General features: G+C 44.3%; 2 protein-coding genes across 3 annotated transcripts in view; both read right to left on the minus strand.

The window, feature by feature from the left end:
- The window catches only part of vax2 (ventral anterior homeobox 2), a 39,867-nt gene extending 37,336 nt beyond the window's left edge, over window positions 1-2,531 (minus strand). Inside the window, exon 1 of the mRNA XM_061253270.1 lies at window positions 2,282-2,531. Within this exon, the coding sequence (XP_061109254.1) occupies window positions 2,282-2,531 (250 nt within the window). The remainder of the gene's footprint in view (window positions 1-2,281) is intronic.
- A 12,190-nt stretch (window positions 2,532-14,721) lies between these two features.
- Window positions 14,722-22,250, minus strand: part of adissp (adipose secreted signaling protein) — a 32,872-nt gene continuing 25,343 nt past the window's right edge. For both annotated transcript variants that reach the window (XM_061252564.1, XM_061252565.1), the window contains exons 5-6: window positions 17,508-17,633; window positions 14,722-16,775 (exon numbers count right to left, since the gene is read on the minus strand). In XM_061252564.1, the coding sequence (XP_061108548.1) occupies window positions 16,675-16,775; window positions 17,508-17,633 (227 nt within the window). In that variant the 3' untranslated portion in view covers window positions 14,722-16,674. The remainder of the gene's footprint in view (window positions 16,776-17,507; window positions 17,634-22,250) is intronic.

Below are 22,250 nucleotides of genomic sequence, written 5' to 3' on the forward strand. Positions count from 1 at the left end.
ATGTGAAGTTTTTTTTTGTTCCGATTCATATCAAATCAATCTGAGTACTGGATAGACTTGCTGACCTTTGCGTGACCCCGGCTTCGCACACGGTATCCAGCGCATTCAATCCTCGGCTTTAAAAACAAATAGTGACACCGGAGGATTGCGGAGCTAAGCTACGTGTCCCGGGCAACTCTGCCAAAACCGTTCATATCCCCCCTCAGCACATCCAATCAGCCTCGGTCCATAGACGTGTCCCATCATTGCTACTATTGCCGGGCGTTTATCTCCTCCCCCCACTGTCGGTATTAAACTGAATTATGTAGGCTGTTGCACACCTTAGTGTGCGTCTGAGGAGAGCTGTGCGGGTGTGTAGCTCCAAAATGCATTAGGCTACTCCCTCCCTGACTTCTCCAATTGAGAGTGTGGGCCTTGGTGGAACGTTTTGACACAAAACATTTTTTTAAACGTACTAGAAATAGTATCGCCTCCCTTACCAACGAGTGCAGAAACATCACTGTCATACAAATATATGACATCAGTATCACATAAATGTCCCTGTACTTGCAGAGCCTAAGCTTATCGACATCGGGAAAAGAGATTGCTTCATTGTTGGCTTACTACCTTACTTAATTTTAGTGAAATGCAGACGTAAACTATTCAAAGTTATAAAATAGTAAAAAAAAAAGAAAGAAATATAATAAAGCTAATGTTTGCTCCAGCGCTTACTGGTGAATCTGGAGGTTAACTGTCTTCCAGCGATTCACCTTTCATTTTGCTATTGTGAGTAAGAAGGATGTAGTGTCTTTTACCCAAAAGAAACACAGTTTCGTCGGTCACTGCCCCATACCAAAGGTAAAACTCATAATGTCGAAATTCTTATGGGAGTCAGTAACCGATGAGTTTTGGCCTTCCAATTAGTTTCATGCCAATTACCATAATGGTACTGAACAGAAATATCTCACCCGGTATATCGGATAGGAGCTTTACACCTGACCTATGGACAACTTTACAATAACAACATTAAAAGGGCCACACATCACATGTGTACAAGTATTAGCTCATTATATTACATATATATATACTACGCATACTATCGTATTATTACCTACATAATACAAAATAATAGCTATAACATTTTAATAAAGATATTCCCTAGCTAAATTACCACAACAAAACACTTATCAACCCACTATATAAGAGCTATATAAAGGCCATATAAACATATACATTTATATTTATATTTATTCTGAAAGAGTTCACTAAAATACAAGTATGCATTAATCTCAAGTCTAGCATCCAGACCAGCTCTTTTTAAAAACAATTAAAATAAAAAATAATAAAAATGAAACTCAATAGTTTAAGTTTGAAAACAAATAGTCTAAAAATAATTAGAAATCCCTCCCACCAATTTATAAACATAGCCATTATGCTCATACTTATTTACATTTTTAATTCATTTGAAATTCTAGCTGAATATATCTGTCTGAAATAAGGAATATTATTTATACAATCTGTAGGGCGTTACACAATGTGTAACACAAACTAAATCACAAAACAAACAAAGTTTAACGTTGCAATACTGCTTACTTTCAAAAGTTATTCTACCTTATCTTACAATAAAAAGAGTAATCCATAGACCACAAACACAAAAATAGAAGCACCTGTGTATATATTTTTTTACTCACACAAGTTTTTTTATTATAGATATTTTTTCAAGGCAATATTTCAGTGTTAGAAAGTTCTACTTCAGTGTCCACTATTTTCTCCACACACTTGTGTACAGGCCTTTTGTTTATCATCAATATGTGTAAATATTTGCACTAAAAACGTTGCAGGCTACATAAAGAAAATAATTAACAACAAAAAATATATTGTGTACACTGTAGTCTAGTATTTTTTATGGGGGAAAAAAAGACATGGAAGCATACAATGAAAATACTTAAATTGTATACATATTAAATTGAAGCCTGTGCTGTATTGTTTAACCTGTAAACACATAGTAGCTATATAAAACTAAATTGGCTATTATAAAGTTCCATAAAATAGGCTGTAGTTTTCAAAAACTTTCAAACAAAAGAGAAGTTGTTCACCAAGGACAGTATCATTAAAACAGAATACTGTATTAACAGGAAACAATAATTAGGCTAGGTTTATTAGAACCTGTAGCCTACTTATATCGTATTTTAACAGAAGATTAAATCAATGAAAACAGATCGATGGTTTAATGCTCACTATACAAAGTATGAGGATATTTTGACTGTTTTCATTAATGTTTCGACAAGTCGACTGCACTCACCTCTTACTAGTATTCTTCTGCAGTAGTCGGGATCCACTCCTAAAAGTTTGTCATGCCCATCCTCGCTGGAAGAGGTCGGAGTGGATGCGGATGTCCCAGGGGTGTCGGTGGTGCTCTGCACTGGAGACCGATTCCCAAGTTCGGTGCGGCACTTGTCTTTTGCCCGATCGCGACAGAGCGAGGTGGATCCACAGTGGTGGTTTCTGTCCTCGGCGACAACATCGCCCATACTCGTGGCCTGATCAAACATTGAATGAATATTATGTAATCCCTTTTTTTTGTTCACCGCGGCTTGAATTACGATATAAATATTGTTTGTTGTTTGGAAGATGAGGCAAATAGCTAATCGCCAAAACATCCAGTCACAAACCAGCCACGAAGCTCCACGAAGGAGCCGAGTATCCGTCCAAGTGCTTCGGCATGATTCTCAATCCGACGCTGAAGCAGCAGGCGTAGATGGAGCAGAAGATGTAGGAGGGGGCCCCGTGGACAAGCCGGAGTACCCTCCCCAGTTACAGGACCGCGTTCAACCAAAAATGCACATTGTACACATTACAGACAATTCCAGGTCTGTCAGTAGGGCGCGCGGGGAGGTGCTCCCTTAGCCGCGTACAAAGCAATTGGAAGACGGCGCAACCAACAGTTACAATTAAAGGCAACACATCCACGAATGGAAACTTTCTCAAGCTACGGTATAAGTGGGTTGCAGGCAGTTTTAGCTACCCACTCAGGACTCCGTTTCAGCAGCGTTCGGATAGGATGTTCATATAGCTATGAATCTCAAGGTCTGCAGTGTCTTCTCTTTTTGGAATAGGCCTAACGGTACACTATCTCTCGGCGAGAGAAAAACGAATTGAAAGGGGAATGAAAAAAGAAAAAAGGTCAGCTTACACAATACAGTTTAAACGGGGGCGGGATGGGATGTCCGGGTTAAATAGCTAATAACAGCCTATTTGCATAACGTTTAATACTTAAAAATCAATGCATTCAAATACTTAAACTAGCAGACTGGAGAACACTGACATGAACATTAATATCTCCTCCTCGAAACTAGCAGCACGGTGCATTTTTAAATTGACTGTAAGCAACTACGTAATTTCCTGTCTGAGCAGCTACGAAGGTGATTGGTAAACTAGTTCTCGTTTGGAAGGGAGTGAACGTATAAGGCTGGATGATCACCGTTATCCAGAGGCCGGGAAACCCGAATTATTTATCTAAATCTGGAAAACCAGTCACTACGACATGTTGGCTACATGTAGCTATGTCGGCGTAAATGGTGAGAGTAGACGCTATAAATGGTTAAAATGTTATGGTGAGAATACTATATTTTTATGTTCCGTTTTGTAGATATGCGACTAAGCTTGTAGATCAGGGAAATGTGTGCTACAGTGATGTGTTTCGTTGCGTGGTAAACTCAACTGAATCAAATTCGGTAAATATTGTTAATAGGTTAGAATAGCCTGCAATTAACATAATGATTAAATAATAAATGTTCCTTTGCTAATCACGGTTCAGTAAGGCTAGACGATGCAGAGAGCTAACTAAAACAATTCGTAGCTAAATAAGCCTAGTTGTTGTAGCCTCGTTTGCGGACTTGCTTGACACACAATAATAATAATAATAATAATAATAATAATAATAATAATAAAAATATGCGTCTTTGCGCCATGGGGCTATCCTAACATTTTCACAAATATACCTATGTTGTTTATCGTACAAATTCCTGCATATGAACTTGTGTTGAAGTAGAATGTGTTAGATGTTGGATGCATTGCTAAAAACGAGCGTGTCCTTTCAGTGATATTTCATAAAAACAGTTTACGCGCTCTTGTGTTTTTGGCAATTTATCGAACCGTGGATTAGGCTGTATCCACAACGACGACGTAGCGACACATGGCAGTAAATAAGGATTCGATGAATCTCCCACTACGACTGTTATATCAGTCCGCCATAGTCTATGTTATATAATCAGTATGATTTTTTTCTTTTTTTTATGCAGCGACTATTTCTGACAAAAGCACACACATTGTAGCCTACAAGCCTATTGGCATTGCATGCATGTCCATTTGTTCATGAAGAAATTATTTTAGTGTTTCAGACATTTCAGACATGATATATATTATATCATATAATATAATACAACCTGATGGATTATTCTACGAAAAAAACCTCATGAAGTACCCTCATAGAGGAACACGGGTCTGAAGTGTAGGCTACGCACACCTATTTAATTTATATTTGGATTTCTATTCAGTCAAATACATGTCTTGTCTCTTCGGTTTGTGAAGTGCATCTACAGTACTTTTGCTTTCCTGTTTTAATAGAACTACGTGTCTCATCCTTTTTGATGTGTGCATATTTATTGGATGAGGGGGGTTTTCATTGATAATGCTACACTCTATGCACTATATTGCATACATATGAAAAGCTGTGCGTGTTTTTGTATCTTGTGAATGAACATCAAGTGAATAACATGCGTAATCTTCGGTTAATAATCGGTTAATGACTACACTATCGAGGTTACCATACCCCTAAATCATAGGGATTTGTTTTTCAGGTCTTTCCTTTGCATTATTTCTAAAGCCTTTGTATAAGGTACAACACCACCGTGTTCATATTTGGTGGAAAATTTATAAAGTAGAATTTTGCATTTGACGAAGGATAAAAAGAGACTGCTTATTGTTAAAACTGAGTATAGAAGCACTCTGATTTACAGGTGTTCTGTTCTCTGTTAGCGTGTGCAGTGCAGTTAGTCTGGGGATGCACAGAAAGTTAAACCTGAAGCCACCAGTTACTCAGATTCACTTGTGCACTGCTGCAGGGCCACTGCACCGCAGGGCCCGTTCCTCCGTGCTCATTCAGCTCTCCCTCAACTACAAGGTACCATCGGAGGAAGGTTCCTGTCCTGGAGGGATAACCACGCCGCAGAGTGTACCGGGTCAGCGGAGTAATCGGGCTCGCCCCCCCCCCGGCTCATCTGTCCCTCTCTCCCCGCCTCCACGGGGGTTGTCCGTGCCCAATTCCTGGATCGCCCTTCGCTTACAACTCAGGCTCGTTCCTGCGGCCATTCTTGCAGTCACACTCCCTTTTCCCTCGCTGACGGGGAACTGGAGGTGCCGTCTGCGTGGCGCGCTCAGGTGCTGCTCTCTGACGTGCGGCCCCTTGCAAGCCTTGAATGTGGAAACGTTACGTGCGGTGAATGTGCTTAGAAAGTCCTTGAAGGTGCCTGATGTGATGTTCCTGTTAAACAGGGGGCAAAGGTGGTATTTTCAGTTAAAGGTCCAATAGGTCATTTTGGACTTCCAACGGTCAAGAGAGGAATAGCAGCAACACACGCATTCAAACCACAACACTGTTTATCTCTTATCTCTACCGTCAACTGTATATTTTGAAACCCGAATTTAAGGACTATTTAAGGACAGGCAGAGGGTGAGGCAACATGTTAGTGAGCCTTTTTCAACGATAGGAAGGAATTTACAATGGTCTTGTAACAATGTTTTAACACATAATTCTTACCTATTGTACCTTTTAGAAATTAATCTTAATGCTTAAGACCACTGTAGTTCTTCTTTGTAAACACTGCACTTGAATGCTTCCAAAATTGTGCTACAATGGCGGTGGCAATGCAGGTATGGGTCTTCTGAAGTCTGAAGAAGGGAACTCTATAACTCAGGTTTCACAGGTGCACAAGGGTTCTTTTTTGAGGCATTTCTTCACACTGAATTGATGAGACTAACCCATGCGGAGATGATGTGAATTGGCCAGGCCACATTCAGATCTCTTCGTCAGTGCTTTGCTGTATGACCCGGGTGTTCAGGGCCATTTGGTTTAAAGTCCTGCCCAACCTCTTATTATTTTCATTTTTTTCCCCACAAGAAATTGATAGTTCACTTGCAAAACTTAAATTTTATGTATACACAATCCCTCACAGACTAGAAGTTCTGGTGGTAGACTCTATTCCCGCAGCTTGTTTTACTTCTAATCACTCTGCTCTCAGAGCATAATACTTTTATAGAAAGTTTCTCAAATTGCATCTGTGGTTGTTGTGGGTGGCTGCATTAGTGTTCCTCCTGAAGCTATAGAAACGTAGCATCCAGAAGTGTGGATAGTTCTCTGCACTCAGTACAATTACCTATGGTGCAAGCTAACATCATCTTTTAAATGCCTATATGCTATGGGGGAGGGGGGGGGGGGGTTCTTTCTTTTTCTTCCCAATTCTGATTATTGCATTTCATAAAACATTCAGAAAAAGATTACAAATTGCGACAAAACCTTGCCACGTTGATATGTTAATCCCACCACATAATTTTGTTTTATAGATGCTGTAGGCTACTGCGTAAGAGAACAAACGACGAAAACCTGTGTCGGCTATATAATTAGATTTAACTGCTCACGCTGTCACACTGTTTTTATATTTCACAGATGAAGCAAAAAAGCATTTCTGTCCATTAGCTATGTTTGACCAAGTTGCTTAAATAATGCTGCGATTCATGATTTTCATTATTCAGGGCACGTCTTGCTTTGCCGACCGACAAAGGTTCATCACAGGGACCCTGTTTCGCGAAAACGATTCCTACAGATCAGATCTACAAAATGATCTTTCAGTTCGTTGTAAAGGGCGTTGCCAAAGTCGCTACATCCTTTGGTGTCCAAAAGGATAATGTCTCCATAAAAATAATTGGTATAGGGCAACAGTTCATGTAGCCTACCATAGCTATGTATTATTTAGACGCAGGTCTTGCAGCACACGACATATAATGCATTTATGTATCCAATATGTGGGCAAAACCAGTGTATTTGATGTAATTGAAAATAGCCTATTAATAAATGATGAAATATTTCAAATACGTGTGATGTGTTATCGTAATGAATGGAACACAAAATTTATAGTGTAAAACTCTTAACATATTTTATATGAGTTCACTCTGGCCATAGTGGAATCAAACGATGAATGTATTTGACATATACAAATACTCTTAGTTAAACTATTCTAATTATATAATGGTGCGATTAAGTGTGATCCCGGCGTAAATTATTGCTAGTATGGATCTAGGCTATAATTATTTTTGACTTTATTTTCAAACAATGCGTGGGCGGATATGCAGCGGTAGTTTAAATGAACGATTCTCTGTTTCGCGGATATTTTTCGAGTCGGAAACAGCTGGGCAGGGCCCGAAGTGTATGTCTTCGCTATATGTGGTAGTTTTTACCGTGCTTCTTTGCGTGTATTTTTGGATCAATCGCAAATGATCAATCGCCTTTTACGTGGCAAGTTAAGTAAGAATGGTTTTCGAAAACACCACCCTTGAAATCTAAATCATACGATTGCTGTACAAGGCACGTGTCCTATAAGTTACACGAAGATGCCCACGACAGCTTATGCGAATCAATACCACAGGAGAACGGCATTTAATTTTTTATTTTTTGTATATTTCAGTACAAAGAAACAATGAAAACTACAGCAAGTATGTGCCTCTGGAAATGTTCATACGTCGCCTAACACGAACAAAGAGTCAAGGGCTGTCGTGACTGAGTTTTTAAATGAATCAATTTTCCTTAACAGTGAGCGTAGCCCATATTTTATATAACCTGCCTATAGCCAAAAAAATAATTTGCATTTTAAATTGGCTGTACAAGAGTAACCAAACCAACTAGAACCCAAAATCCGCCATCACTCCAGTCTTACCGCCGTTGATCTGTAGGCTAGCGTCTGGGAAGAGCACTACCCATTTTCTAGAGAAACTGCAACTATTTTGGGAGGAATTAGTCACATATGTAGGTATAGCCCGTGTAGCCTATTTACTTCATTAAAATGAAAGCAAAACTTTTTCTTCCTTCATAAAAAGAAACAAAGTAAATTGATGCAAGTAAATATTTAAAATATGGAACATCTGTATTCCCGCAGACTGTATACTAATTTAATGTGCGTATTTGAAAAAAATGCTATTGGGATATGCAGCATGTATAGCCTAATTGATTATCACATCTGCAAAATATAGTTCTTTAATTATGTTTGGGGACATAGCTAAGCTTGTACGAACAGTAAAAAACATAGCTCATCCAGAATATATTAATTGAATTACCTAGCCCATCGTATCTAATAGACGTAAGTACATTACAATAGGTTACAAGAAGTGAAAATCATTTTTAATTTGCCATTTGTCATGTTTTTAAAGTCATGGCCTGCTTTAACACTCTAAAATAAATTCCTAGGCAGATAAATGAAGACAGGAAAAAACTTGGAATATTGTTGGAATATACGTCTAAAACTGCATATTTGTAAATTAATTATTTTTTTCCGTCTTCTGGATTAACATTTAATGTAAATTAGGTTGCGATATTTATGTATCGCAACTTAATGTAGCTAAATTAGTCTGTAATGGGAGGACGAAAAACGTGGAACCGCGTGCATCTAACGGATGTTATAAATATATTAAAGCGCGCATGTCCATTGCTAAAGTAGCAATGTCCACTTTCCCCTTGGCTTCCTGAAGTGTTAAAGCTGTGACCCCAGGGTAGCCTAGCTTTATGTATTGTACTTCGTCCATATAGCCTTAATTAGGCTATTAAGAATGCTACGAACAAATTTCTCTCACTCTTGCCTTACGGGGTCATTAACACAGGACTCAGGGGTTCTAAGTAGCTACAGATTTCCTTTAGTGTCATATCGGCAACCATATCTTAAATTGTTTAATTAAATATTTGTAACATGGCTTATTTTTTATAAGATTGGCCCTACGTACAAAATACCACTTAATCGATGAATCAGAAATAGACGTAGGCCGTCGGATTTTTCTCAATATCTTTTTTGTATTCAGCCTAAAGTAGCCTAACAACGTACATATTCACTTCCATGCCATACTCGCAATTCGCCATTCTTTGTCACCGTCTTCTCCTGTCTTTCAGAATTACACAGCAAAATACTTTCTTTTTTACAGTATACAAAATAATAACGGTAATTAAGACGCAACTCTTTTAAGGAACGCCCCTAAATAACTGAAATTGAATGTAAAAGTGTAGGCTATGCAGAACACGAATCTTCATATCCGTTATGTATGTTAATTGCAAAAAAAAAAAAAAAAAAATAATAATAATAATGTTCAAACCATCTAAACATGCACTAGGCCAACTTCATAATCAATTCAGAGATGTCTTAATGACTTGCTGGCTGACATTGTTGGCTGACATCATATGGTAAGTGTACATTCATAAAAATGCATTGCGTAATGAGGTTTTGAGTGAGTTTATCACACTCAAAACAAGTTGATAAGATTTCATCTTGATAAGATAAGTTTTTCCGCAATTAAGATGTTAATTATTCTGTCCACTACTGATTAAACCGATTATCTTTTTTTGAAATAAAAATGACAAACCCAAAATAAAATGGTTACTATTCTTGAACCCTTTTGACTACAGGCATAATGATGCTGAAAGGTAACGCTTTGGGGTTTGTTTTCCAAGAGTCAGAATTACTCCAAATATTACTAAGACAGAGGCTCAGACACAGTGAAAGTGGAAGCTTTTTTTCCCTCACTGAAAATAATTTTTTAGTTTTTGACTGGATACAGATTATTGTAGCTGTGGCTGATGCGCTTAGAAACAATGGAGCGAAGTCACAACACTGGACAAATCCCCCCTGATAATTGAGCATTCTGCATTGTTTTTTTTCTAATACGTGTCTAGGCAGTTTGGAGACTCCAATTAAAAAAAAAAAACCCTCACCAATCGAGATTTAGGCCTGATTTCTCCTGTCCCAATCCTGATGTGACTCGCCAGACGCATGTTTATATCTTGGGGGGGGGGGGGGGGGTTAAAGTAAGGGAACAGATGGTCATACATCAGCCCTGTAAAAGAGCGAATAGAAAAAAAAAAACCCCCAAAAAAAACACTGAACATCATGAGATTGTGGGAGGGACAGGAGCGTGGCAGGGAGCGGTCCCTGTACCCACTTGCTAATTGCAAAGTAAGACAAGCGGGGGCCTCAGGCACAGTGCCCCGGGTTACGCCGGAGAAGTTTTAATTTGCGCTTGGACGGGAGCGTCCCGTGCTTTTGATGCCACCCGGGCCCCGAGAGACCACCAAGAATAAAAGAAGGAGAACGACCGTGCCTGCACGGGAGGGGAGGCGGCGACTCCGAAACCAGCTCCAGGGGTATCCTAAGAAGCCACCTCGTGCAAAAGGAGGTTACCATGCTGTTCTGCTGATGACGGAACAGCCGTGTGGTCACAGGTAGGAGGGGCGTACAGGAGGGGAGGCTGGGCTGCTGCTCTCAGTGATGAGGTGTTGTAGGGCACATCCCCTCTGATCCCAGGACTCGTTTTTTGACGGGGCCTGGTAGAAACAAACCCCCCTTCACAAGTTATACCCACCTGCCCCCTGCCGGACTCATCCACTCCCATGCTGCTTGGTACTCGCTCACAGGAATGTGCAGGACTTTGGTGTAGTCTGATATTTATCGAAGGAATTCAGGTTTGACTTACAGGTGCTTAAAGCTGCGTTAGCTGTAGCTTTCAGTTCTGTCTCCATTACGGCAAAACGTCAGCTTTTGTATGAAAGGTAACAATTACCGAAAAAGAAATTGTCACAAAAAAAGTATCAACTTATATTATTTGATGCCATTTCCATCCACTCTGCCCCAATTGTGGTTGAGTCGATGTCTGAAATTATTGTTGCCTATCATAGAATAAAACTGCAAAAACGGTGATGCCAGATTGTTAAAAAGACTCTCCTCGAGTGAGAACAGCAATTTAGATTCTTATTTGTTTCTTATTTGTAAGACTTACGTAATTTACCTAGTAATTAATTAACCTAGTCTCTTTCAAACCCTTTGATATACATTCAGATTTCCAATGAGACTTTTGCAAAATACTGCTTTAAGTACTTTAAATGAGAAGCTTTGGCAATGCGGTGCAGATTCACTGGATCACATTCAACCCTGCGGCTTCGACCCTGTCCTTCATAACCTTCCGTTACTCGTGACACGACACATTGAATTTGATCAGTTTAAAATCCATCCATCCATCCATCCATCCATCCATTATCTTAACCCGCTTATCCTGAATAGGGTCGCAGGGGGGCTGGAGCCTATCCCAGCATACATTGGGCGAAAGGCAGGAATACACCCTGGACAGGTCGCCAGTCCATCGCAGGGCACACACACCATTCACTCATACCCTCATACCTATGGGCAATTTAGACTCTCCAATCAGCCTAACCTGCATGTCTTTGGACTGTGGGAGGAAACCGGAGTACCCGGAGGAAACCCACGCAAACACGGGGAGAACATGCAAACTCCACACAGAGAGGCCCCGGCCGACAGGGATTCGAACCCAAGACCTCCTTGCTGTGAGGCGGCAGTGCTACCCGCTGCACCATCCGTGCCGCCCCCAGTTTAAAATCAAAACCATAAAATGTTTCTAAAAACATACATCGTGTAAATGGCACTTATGGCACATTTTCAGTGTAAGAACTGTACCTGTGGTTACAGATCGGGTCTTATATCCTTCCATCTTGCGAGGAAGCACCTCGACTACGGCGGAGTTTGAAACCGCATACTACTCATAATACATTTAAGATTGATTTGTCACGAGCAGTATGCTAAGTATAAGGTTTCAAACGTGGCTTACGGCTTCAGCCGCCTCAGGTTGAAGAGGACGCACAAGAATGCTCCAGCCTCCTGACATGTAATTTAATCTAAATTGTAACAATTTAAAGACTCTTTTGATCCCAGTGCCAAGGAAGTCACAGCACTGCAATCACATCATCGGCTTCAAGCGCAGGTCCCTGCCGATAAGCACGGCAAAACATTTACCGTTTCCATCCGGCAATCATTTCACCTTTGAAACTAACTGTACAACAGTTATTCACTGTCATTTTATCGAGGCGGAGCTGCAAGTTCATGACATTATTCTAAATGACATTGCTATACTGGCAAACCGTAAGGTAAGCCAATCAGATCCTATGACCAGAGGTGGAAATCCAGGTTCAGAAAGCAAAAGTCCTCCTCAGTATTTTGTTCCAGTCACCTGGATTTGCCCATTAGCACAATTCTTCAGCCATGAGGTAGATCTAATGAGCGAAATCAGCAGTTCACAGGTAGAAGAAACACATGGCAGGACTTTCACTTTAGGACCCCTGGACTTTGTGCCTGTGATGTATACGCTCACTCTATTAGGGTACACCTTTACACCAGGTCATTAATGCAAGCATCTGATTTGCCAATCGTGTGGGAGCAACTCAATACACAAAAGCATGCAGACCCCGTCAAGAGGTTCAGTTCAGCCCAAACACCAGAACGTGGAAGGAATGTGATCCGAGCGACTGTGGAATGATTGTCGGTGGTAGACGGGGTGGCGCGAGCATCTCAGAAACTGCGGATGCCCTGGGACTGTCACGCACATCGGTCTCTAGAACGGTCAGTAAACGAAACGAAAATGAACGAGAGGTCGGATGAGAATGGCCAGACTGGCGTGTTACGGCAGTGTCAGAAGATCATCCCTGGGCACGCAACACGTCGAACCTTGAAATGGATGGGCGACGGCAGCACTGGACCACGTTGGGTTCCACTCCCATCAGCCAAGAACAGGAGGCTGAGGCTACAGTGGGCACAGGCTCACGAAGACAGGAGCTGAAGATATGGAAAAAACACTGCCTGACCTGACTAATCTTGATTTCTGCCGCAACATGCAGGTGGTACAGTCAGAATCAGCTATAAACGCGATTCAATTGATCCTGTCTTGTGTCATCAGACCAGGCTGGTGGTAGTTGTGTAACGGTGTGGGCACCATGTAAATACCACCACCTACCTGAGCATTGTTGTTGATCTTGTGCATCCCTTTAAAGCTACCGTCTACCCGTCTTCTGATGGCTACTTCCAACCGGATGATGTGCCAGGTCACAAAGCACATCATCTCTTGCTGGTTCCACAAACATGACGACGGGTTCAGTGTACCTCTTAAGAGTTTGGCCTCCACAATCACAAAAGATCTCAATCCAATGGCGCACCTCTGGGATGTGGTGCACATCTGCAGCAACTGTGTGATGCCATCATGTCAACATGGACCAGAATCTCTAAGGAATGTTTCCAGAACCTTCTCAAGACATATCCCATGACGAATTGAGGGTGTTCAGGGGGTAGAGGGAGGCGCTAGATAGACAGTACGAGAAAGATGTACCTAGAAAGTGGTCACTGATTATAGTTTAGTTATTTACATTTACATTTTAGTCATTTGGCAGACGCTTTTAATCCAAAGCAACTTACAAGTGCATAGGTTCATCCACAAGTTAAAGCATCACATCCACAACTAGTAAAATACACATGAAGTGCTGTTCTAAACATAGTCATCATAAGTGCAATTAGGGAGGGATAGGGATATTGGAAGGGGGGGGTGGGGGGGTATGGGAGTGGTCTAGCTGGGGAGTAGGGAGTGATTAAGGATTGTATGTAAGGTGATGATTTGCTTCAGAAAATACATACACACAATATCTGCAAACGCAGAGTTCATTGAGAGCCAATGTAATCAAACATGGCTGTCATTTACAGCCATTTTTACCATGTCCTCTTTTCATTCAAACGAGCCCCGACACTAGCATCAACACTGGCTTCGGATCCACTTCCTGTCGGGACGTTACAATTTTTCTGCTGTATGGCATGACATGCTTGAGCAGGTTTGTCATACTCCAGTCCTGGAGGGCCGCAGTGTCTGCAGGTTTAACTCCAGTCCTGGAGGGCCGCAGTGTCTGCAGGTTTAACTCCAGTCCTGGAGGGCCACAGTGTCTGCAGGTTTAACTCCAGTCCTGGAGGGCCGCAGTGTCTGCAGGTTTAACTCCAGTCCTGGAGGGCCGCAGTGTCTGCAGGTTTAACTCCAGTCCTGGAGGGCTGCAGTGTCTGCAGGTTTAACTCCAGTCCTGGAGGGCCGCAGTGTCTGCAGGTTTAACTCCAGTCCTGGAGGGCCACAGTGTCTGCAGGTTTAACTCCAGTCCTGGAGGGCCGCAGTGTCTGCAGGTTTAACTCCAGTCCTGGAGGGCCGCAGTGTCTGCAGGTTTAACTCCAGTCCTGGAGGGCCACAGTGTCTGCTGGTTTAACTCCAGTCCTGGAGGGCCGCAGTGTCTGCTGGTTTAACTCCAGTCCTGGAGGGCCGCAGTGTCTGCTGGTTTAACTCCAGTCCTGGAGGGCCGCAGTGTCTGCAGGTTTAATTCCAGTCCTGGAGGGCCGCAGTGTCTGCTGGTTTTTGGTGTGTTTCAGCAAGAGAGATCCATTTCAAAGTCTTTCATTTGCTAAAGAGTCCACACACCTTGTTCTCAAGGCCTTAATTGGCTATTGAAAAGTGAAACTACAAACACCCGCAGACACTGCGGCCCTCCAGGACCGGAGTTTGACACCCGTGTGCTAGAGGGAGAGACGCACACACTTTGCCAACATTCAACAGCCGAGCATTCGATTTATTTTTGAACATTTTTATTTTAAAAAGCGGGCATGGAAACAGGAGTGTAACGGCGTACAACAGACAGAACCAACAGCACTTTTCAGACAGATTTTCAGACAGAGGGACACAATTACATAATGGTCTACGGTGCTCCTCTCCCACCAACAGCACGGCCAATAAAGAGAGCCCCCGTTCACAGTACAGGTCTCCCTGGGCCTGGGGCAGCCACAGCAGGTCAGTCAATGCCCCACCGCCCGTACGACACTGATCAGAGCGATTTGATCTCTCCGTCCATCATCCAAAGGGCAGGCCAATCAGAAACGCAGAATCAGCAGTGTATTCACGACACGTAAACACTGAAACTCATCGAAAACGAAACAAATATTTACACCCCTAAAAGAAGGGACATTTCTTCTCCGTTTAAGGCTAGGAAACGTTCAGTGCTTGCAGAGAGGAATGGCCGTGGAGCCGTTCCCTGGAAACCTGGGGTCATCACTCTTTCACAGGAGATTTCAGCACACTGTTCATATTTAGGCAAGTACATAAAACAACAAATTAAAGAAAGAAAAGGGGCTGAATTGCAGTACTGAGCCCTTTGCTGACAGGGAGGTCTCACACAGCCAATGTTGTGATTTAATATCTCTTAAATTTCCTCTTTGATTTCCAAAATGGACAGCAGTAGCAACACCATTAGTGCCGCCAGCCATCTGTATTTTCCAGAATTTTCTGTAATTCATTTCTATAAATCTTTCAAACAATGGCACTGGATTACCCCCAGTTTTTAAAACCGCAGCACTCAGAAAGAAAAAAAAAGAAAAATTACGACAGTATCACAAGATACAGACCCGCTGCCTGTTGGAGGAAGAGAGGGCGAAATTTCCTGCTTTTAAAGTGGTGATTTTTGCCAGTGGAAACAATTTACGATGTAGTAATTTGGCAGATGCTTTTAGGCAAAGCGACTTACAAAAGTGCATTTGACACCGCCGCGTGTGCGTGGGTAACACGGCTGTCCTTGAGATCTCTAAACTACTCCGCCTGCCAAGCTCAATGAGACTCAACCGGAGAGAGTTTGTAAGAGCTTGCTTTGCCAAGCTTTTAAAACATAATAATAATAATGACAAAGATTGCTCAGAGCCGTTTGGGGAAGACAGAATCACGCCCCGCCAGGGCAGGGTGCGTTGGGACTACCGGTGGAGAACTCTGGTGGATGGAACAGGCACTTTGCAAAGCACGTTTCCTGTGTGACGGGACACAGCTACGCACCACACACACACACACAAACAGCAAAACAAATCAGCACACACAGAATTTTGTTTTTGTCTTAACCAAGCTCACCACTTCTAACACAATATTTCTGATTGACTGAGACACTATGGGCAAAGAAGAGAAGATGGGCAGACAATGTGAAAGGAAAGGGGTGGGGAGGGGGTGGGCTATCACGGCCTGAGTTCACCTGCTGGCAGTTAAGGGAACTGCAGGTCGGTGTGTCGGTGAGGCGAGGTAGGAGCACGGCTCCCTCACCTCACTGACTGAGCTCAGGTGCCACCTGGCGGTCAGCCGGAAACGGGGGCTGGTGAATTAACACAACGGACAGAACTAAACACACACAAAATTTAAGGTGAAAGCAGATGTAAAAAAGAAAAAGAAATCAAAATAAATCAAAACGAGAACAAGTCATTTTTTACTTTCATTGTAGCGCATTCGCTCGCAAAAAGGTAACACCGGAAGCCTTCTCGACCGCCGCCTTCTCGGTTCCTGACCGGACTTGTGCAAGCAGCGAAGGCGAAGAAGGAATAAGTCAGTGCTCTTCTGGTGATGTGTGGGAGCGCGGCGGTGTTTGTGGAGTGCCGGTTCATAAGCGCGGTGTCGGGGGAGCGTGGGAGCGTGAGGCGGGATGTACATGCGTGTGCGGCGTGTTCCCGTGCGAGAGAGAGGCCGCTCTGGGCGCTGCGGGCGCTGTGGGCGGGGCTAGTCGAACCCCTGCCAATCGCTGTGCTCCGAGTCGTACTCCAGCTCCGCCCCCACACAGCGCACTCCCTCCAGCAGCATGGGCGTCCCATGGTGCCGATCTGCAGAAAATAGGGGGGGGGGGGGGGGGGGGTCAGTATTACCTCCCCTACAGTGCACATAGGCAACATTCATTTCCTCTTAAAAAAAAAAAAAAAAATGAACTTAAAGCTGGGGTAGGCTTTTTTTTTTTTTTTGGGGGGGGGGGTGGGGGGTGGGGGGGTAATATTGGGTGAAATTCTCCTCACATTCAGACAACTAGCAACAAACCAACTGCTCTACAATCCGATATCTGCGACTCTCCCAGTAGCTAAAATCCAACGAGGGCAGCTCTCAGCCAGCAGGGTGGCTCACCCGCCCGTCCCCAAGAGGCTGACTGGAGAGGAGGGGGTGGCTTTTTCACCGTTGTATACATTCAAAATCGTTCTTCTTCCGCCCAGATTCGGCGCACGCCCCCCAAAGATCGCCTACCCCCACCTTTAACGCCACATAACCGTGGCTCATGTTTATTTCCAGCACAGCAAATAACTTCAGGAAAAAAATGAAGAGCTTGACCAGCAGAGGGCAGCGCAGCACAGCGCACGACAGCCCGCTCTCCCGGCTGAAGCCTCCTGGCACTCTCTCGTCATGGGAACGTTTTACATTTTACATTTGGACGGCTAATTACAATGGTTAGGCCTACAGGTCACCCACTGTCCCCAAAAAAACCCGGACCCCCCCCGCCCGCCCCCCCCACTGGCTCCTACTGGCAGCCGGCTCAGGCTAAGGCCGGTCGGCACGGAGACCGCACCTACCCATGACTCGGGCGTGCACCCGCACTCTCAGGCAGGCGTCCTCTTTGCTCTCGCTCACCAGCATCAGCTCCTCCTGCAGCACCCCCTCCTGGTGGGCCATGTACTCGCAGGTCACCTGCACACCACCTTGTGGAGGGAGAGAGGGAGGGAGAGAGAGGGAGAGAGGGAGGGAAGGAGGGACAGAGGGAAGGAGGGAGAGACAGAGGGAGGGAGAGAGGGAGAGAGAGAGGGAGAAGGGACAGGGAAGGAAGGAGAGAGGGAGGGAGAGAGAGAGAGGGAGGGAAGGAGGGACAGAGGGAAGGAGGGAGAGAAGGAAGGAGAGAGGGAGGGAGAAGGGAGAGAAGCGGAACAAATATGCAGGTTGATACAGGCCAACAGGGCAGCTGCCTACTTTCCTAGAGTCCTTCATCTTTATACATGTGAAACTGACGTCTGTGCAGGTTAGAGTAGGGCTTTTATTGTCCTCAAGAGATTTTCAGTCAGTTTGAAGCGGAAACACAGTAACAACTACACACAGCACACATTGATATAATTTCACATTAAAGGCCCACAGGCATCAGCGTTCTCTTCCGCGTTTTAGTATCTAAAACACACACAAAACCTTCGCAAAAAGCAGTGACGTGGGCCTTTTGAGAAGTCCCGAACCCCACCGACAGAGTCCAATTCCCCGTCGCCCCTCTGTGTTAACATTTAGCATCCGATCACCCGATAATTATGCAAAAACACACATCATGTCACGTAGGAAATCCTTTCACAGACAGCTGGGGAAAATAGTGGCCAGACCCTAAAATGTGAATACTTCTACCAGAATTGTACTGGTTTTACTGGGATTAGTATGCAACCCAAATTAAAAGCTCCAGGATGATGAGAAAGAAAAAAAAACATGCGTGTGGGCCTTTAACAGGCATAACTAGAAAGAAGGCTCCCCTTACATGAATGTGCACAGCAAATGCCTGTTCTGTAAATCCAGACATTACTTTTCAATATATTTCTGGCCTGACGATGGCGCTAGAGGAAAGGTGACCAAAGTCAGGTTTCGTCCTCTTGAGAAAATGAACGTGTCCAGGAAATTTCATGGCAATCCGAGCATTTCTGTTCCAGATATGTCGGTCACAGGTGGACAACGGGACGGATGTCATTACATAACCACATCGGCGGAGGTACTGACCGCAGCCGAGTACAGTTGTGAAACCCAGGGTACCACTGGGCTTGGAGATGGCATTGGCCAAGTCTGTAATCTTCATGGGAAAAACATACCCATCCATGTAACCAGCGTGTAGAAGCAAACAGAGTATTTCCCTCTTTCCCTCTAGGCCAACTGATACACATTAGCTGCGTCCGGAATCAAACACTACACACCACACATGTATACTATCATTTGGCGTACATAAGGCGTTTTTTTTTGTATATGAGCACAAAGAAAGATACATTTTCGGACAAACTACGTCGTCATAGAATGGCGACACTTTAAACACAGTGCGCGTTAATGACGGCAGCTAGCTGATTTGAGTTTGTGTAATGAAAACAGAAAAAAAGGATTTAAAACGCAAATATATCCATTAATTTTAACTACGTTCCGCAAAGCAAAGTTAAAGGTAATACTCACGTTTAAATAAGTTAACTTTGGTTTGAACACCGCCCGTCTGTTTGCCTGGGTCGTGACCTAGCGCAATGCACCGTGGGATACTCGTGCCAAACTAGAGTTCAGTGTTCGCACACTTTTGATATTTCACTATTCATGTCGTGTGTCATCCGCGTAGCACACTCTCTTATGCAGCTATGGTTTTGGACATACCAATACTATTTTGACGTCCTAAACAGTAAGATAGTGTTGTATTGCATTAGATATTGTATTGTTGTACTCGGGATATTCTAGCTGCCAACCGTGGTATGCTAGTGAGTTGATGTATTCTTCATTCTCTAGGGTCCTCTTCACACTTGTTCCTGAGTTCGATCTGCGCTTCGTTGTACTTCGCTCTGGATAAGAGCGTCTGCTAAATGCTTTGTAATGTAATGTAATGTAATGTAATGTAATGTAATGTATGCCTATAGCAGGGGTCGGCAACCCCGGTCCTGGAGAGCCGCAGGGTGTGCTGGCTTTCGTTGTTACAACCTGCAGCTCTCCAGGACCAGGGTTGCCGACCCCTGGCCTATAGTATAGTATTTCAGACACAGCCATGGTAGACGTGCTTGTTGACTTTCAATTCCTCTTTCTCTCTCTCTCAGCTATCACCTCCCTTTTACATTCCCAACCAAATTTAGACACATTTTCTTTGGCTGAACACTGAACCACTTCTGTACTCGGTTCTTTCGAACGCCAACTCCTGCTCGGGTCCAATACGTCAACATCGCTACTTTCATTTCGCACATCTCCTGACCCTGGCCCTCAGCCTCGTTAGCGCGAACACTGCGGTGGCTGCTTTCAGTCCTGCACTCTCGCACACGCCTGAGAGCCAATCTGCATTCTGCTAGAGGGGAAACCACCACTTCTAAACGGCGTTGCCCTCACCAAAAAAAAAAGAAGTATTCTAACAGCAACAACGGCAGCATTAATTATGCAACACCCCCGCCACAGATACTCACTCGTTTCCCCCACCTCCTGGTTCAGTCGCTTTCACTTTCTGCCCAATATTCGGCCTTCCTCATCACCACCCCTGAACTGATCTGAGAAACCTGCCCTTGGTTGGTTGTCATTTATATTGCGCCTTTATCCAAAGCGCTGTACAATTGATGCTTCTCATTCACCCATTCATACACACACTCACACACCGACGGCGATTGGCTGCCATGCAAGGTGCCGACCAGCTCATCAGGAGCATTTTGGGGTTCGGTGTCTTGCTCAGGGACACCTCGACACAGCCCGGGCGGGGGATCAAACCGGCAACCCTCCGACTGCCAGACAACTGCTCTTACTGCCTGAGCCAATGTCGCCCCCATCTTCCCATCCCGAGCAGTGTGACGAGCCGTCTACCACCTGTTCTCTGCATCTGGCTCTCCCCGTCCTCTCCAGCCACGTTCGACGCCGCTCGCCCGAAAACAACACCCTTTTCTACCCGGGACCAATGCTCCCGTCTGCTTATGCACCTTCTCGTAAGTTTGGCTCAGGTGGATAACATGCAATATGGCAGAAAAAAAAAAAAAAAAAAGCAGGCGAGGAAAGAATATCTTCTCTTACATTACATTAATGGCACTTGGCAGATGCTCTTATCCAGAGCGGCGTACAGTTTTAGACTAAGCAGGAGACAATCCTCCCCTGGAGCAATGCCGGGTTAAGGGCCTTGCTCAAAGGGCCCAACGGCTGTGCAGATCTTATTGTGGCTACACCGGGGATTCGAACCACTGGCCTTGTGGGTCCCAGTCATGTAACCTTAACCACTACGCTACAGCCCTCCGTATGAACAGTACTACACATGCTACATGCATGTACAGCACGACACGTGCTGTGGTATGCAGGGAGGTCTGGATCAGCTGTTCATGATGAAATGTTGTGAAAATTAGGGTCAGGTTCACCACTTTGACGTGCTGGTTAAACACGTTTTCTAAAACGTTTCAGTAGGTCAGGCCTTGCAGCCCTTTTTGTTCCGGGGAATTTTTATTGCTTCTCGTGCATGGTCAGAGGGTTGTCAGTATGGACCCCTTTGGCATACGCGTGTGTGCGAATGGGTGAACGGGAGGCATTCATTGTAAAGCGCTTTGGATAAAAGCGCTACGATATAAACGCCGTCAGTTTACCGCTACCGTCCGTTTGGCCTCTTCTCCTTTCCACACACGCTCCCTTCCTCATCGTTACTGCCCCTCGTAAATCCTCCCGCTCACCTTGAATCCGTTTCTCTGTTCTCCTCTGAATCTCAGGCCATCGTTCAAGACCTGTGTGTGTGTGTGTGTGTGTGTGTGTGTGTGTGTATTGTCAGTCATCGCAAATAATAAAAAAAATAAAACCTGACAACTCGGGAGATTGGCTGTCCCAGGAGACGAGCCGTAATCATGCCAGTGTTTCGTACAAGTGGTACCCACTTTAGAGGCTCCGCGGTCACCTTCAGACGACCTGAATTAATCATCATCTAACAAGGCTGGCTTCATTTCAATTCTGTCCATGATTAGTATCCTAACATACATCAGGTGGCAATCTTTAGCGTAGCACTTTTGAGAACGTCGTGTTTTTCGCCCCGCTTTTTAAAATTCCGTCTGCACTTCACAGGCGCCGAGTGACGACGGGACGGTAAGTCGCACGAAAGGAAGGGAGACGGGGTTTGGACGTTTTTCAAAACCGGTTTCAGGTTCTGCGTTAGCGACCTAGAACAGGAACAGACGACCAGTGAAAACGCACACGGCCTCGAGCGGCGTCCGTCTCCGCCAGAGCGAAAATTATCACGCACTATAGGCGCCGGCCGGCCCGACTTCAAAGTGAAAATAAGCCGGCCCCTCCAGTGTGAGTGTGTGTGTGTGTGAGTGCGTAGCGTGGTGTTTGTTTACAGCGTACAAATGCTGTACACATTCGCACCTGGTGGTGCCACTCTCCGCTGCACAATTTGAAGACCCAACTCGAACCGTGACAAACCAGGCCGTTTGAGCAGTCACGCCCCCAACAGCAGCACTGGCCAATGGACTGCCTCGGCCAGCACGCTCCTATTGACCCCACTTTAAAGGTACAATGGGTCATTCCATTCCATTACATTACATTACATTATTGGCATTTGGCAGACGCTCTTATCCAGAGCGACGTACGGTTGATTAGACTAAGCG

This window comes from Conger conger, chromosome 8 (assembly GCF_963514075.1).
Source record: "Conger conger chromosome 8, fConCon1.1, whole genome shotgun sequence".
Classification (NCBI taxonomy): Eukaryota; Metazoa; Chordata; class Actinopteri; order Anguilliformes; family Congridae; genus Conger; species Conger conger.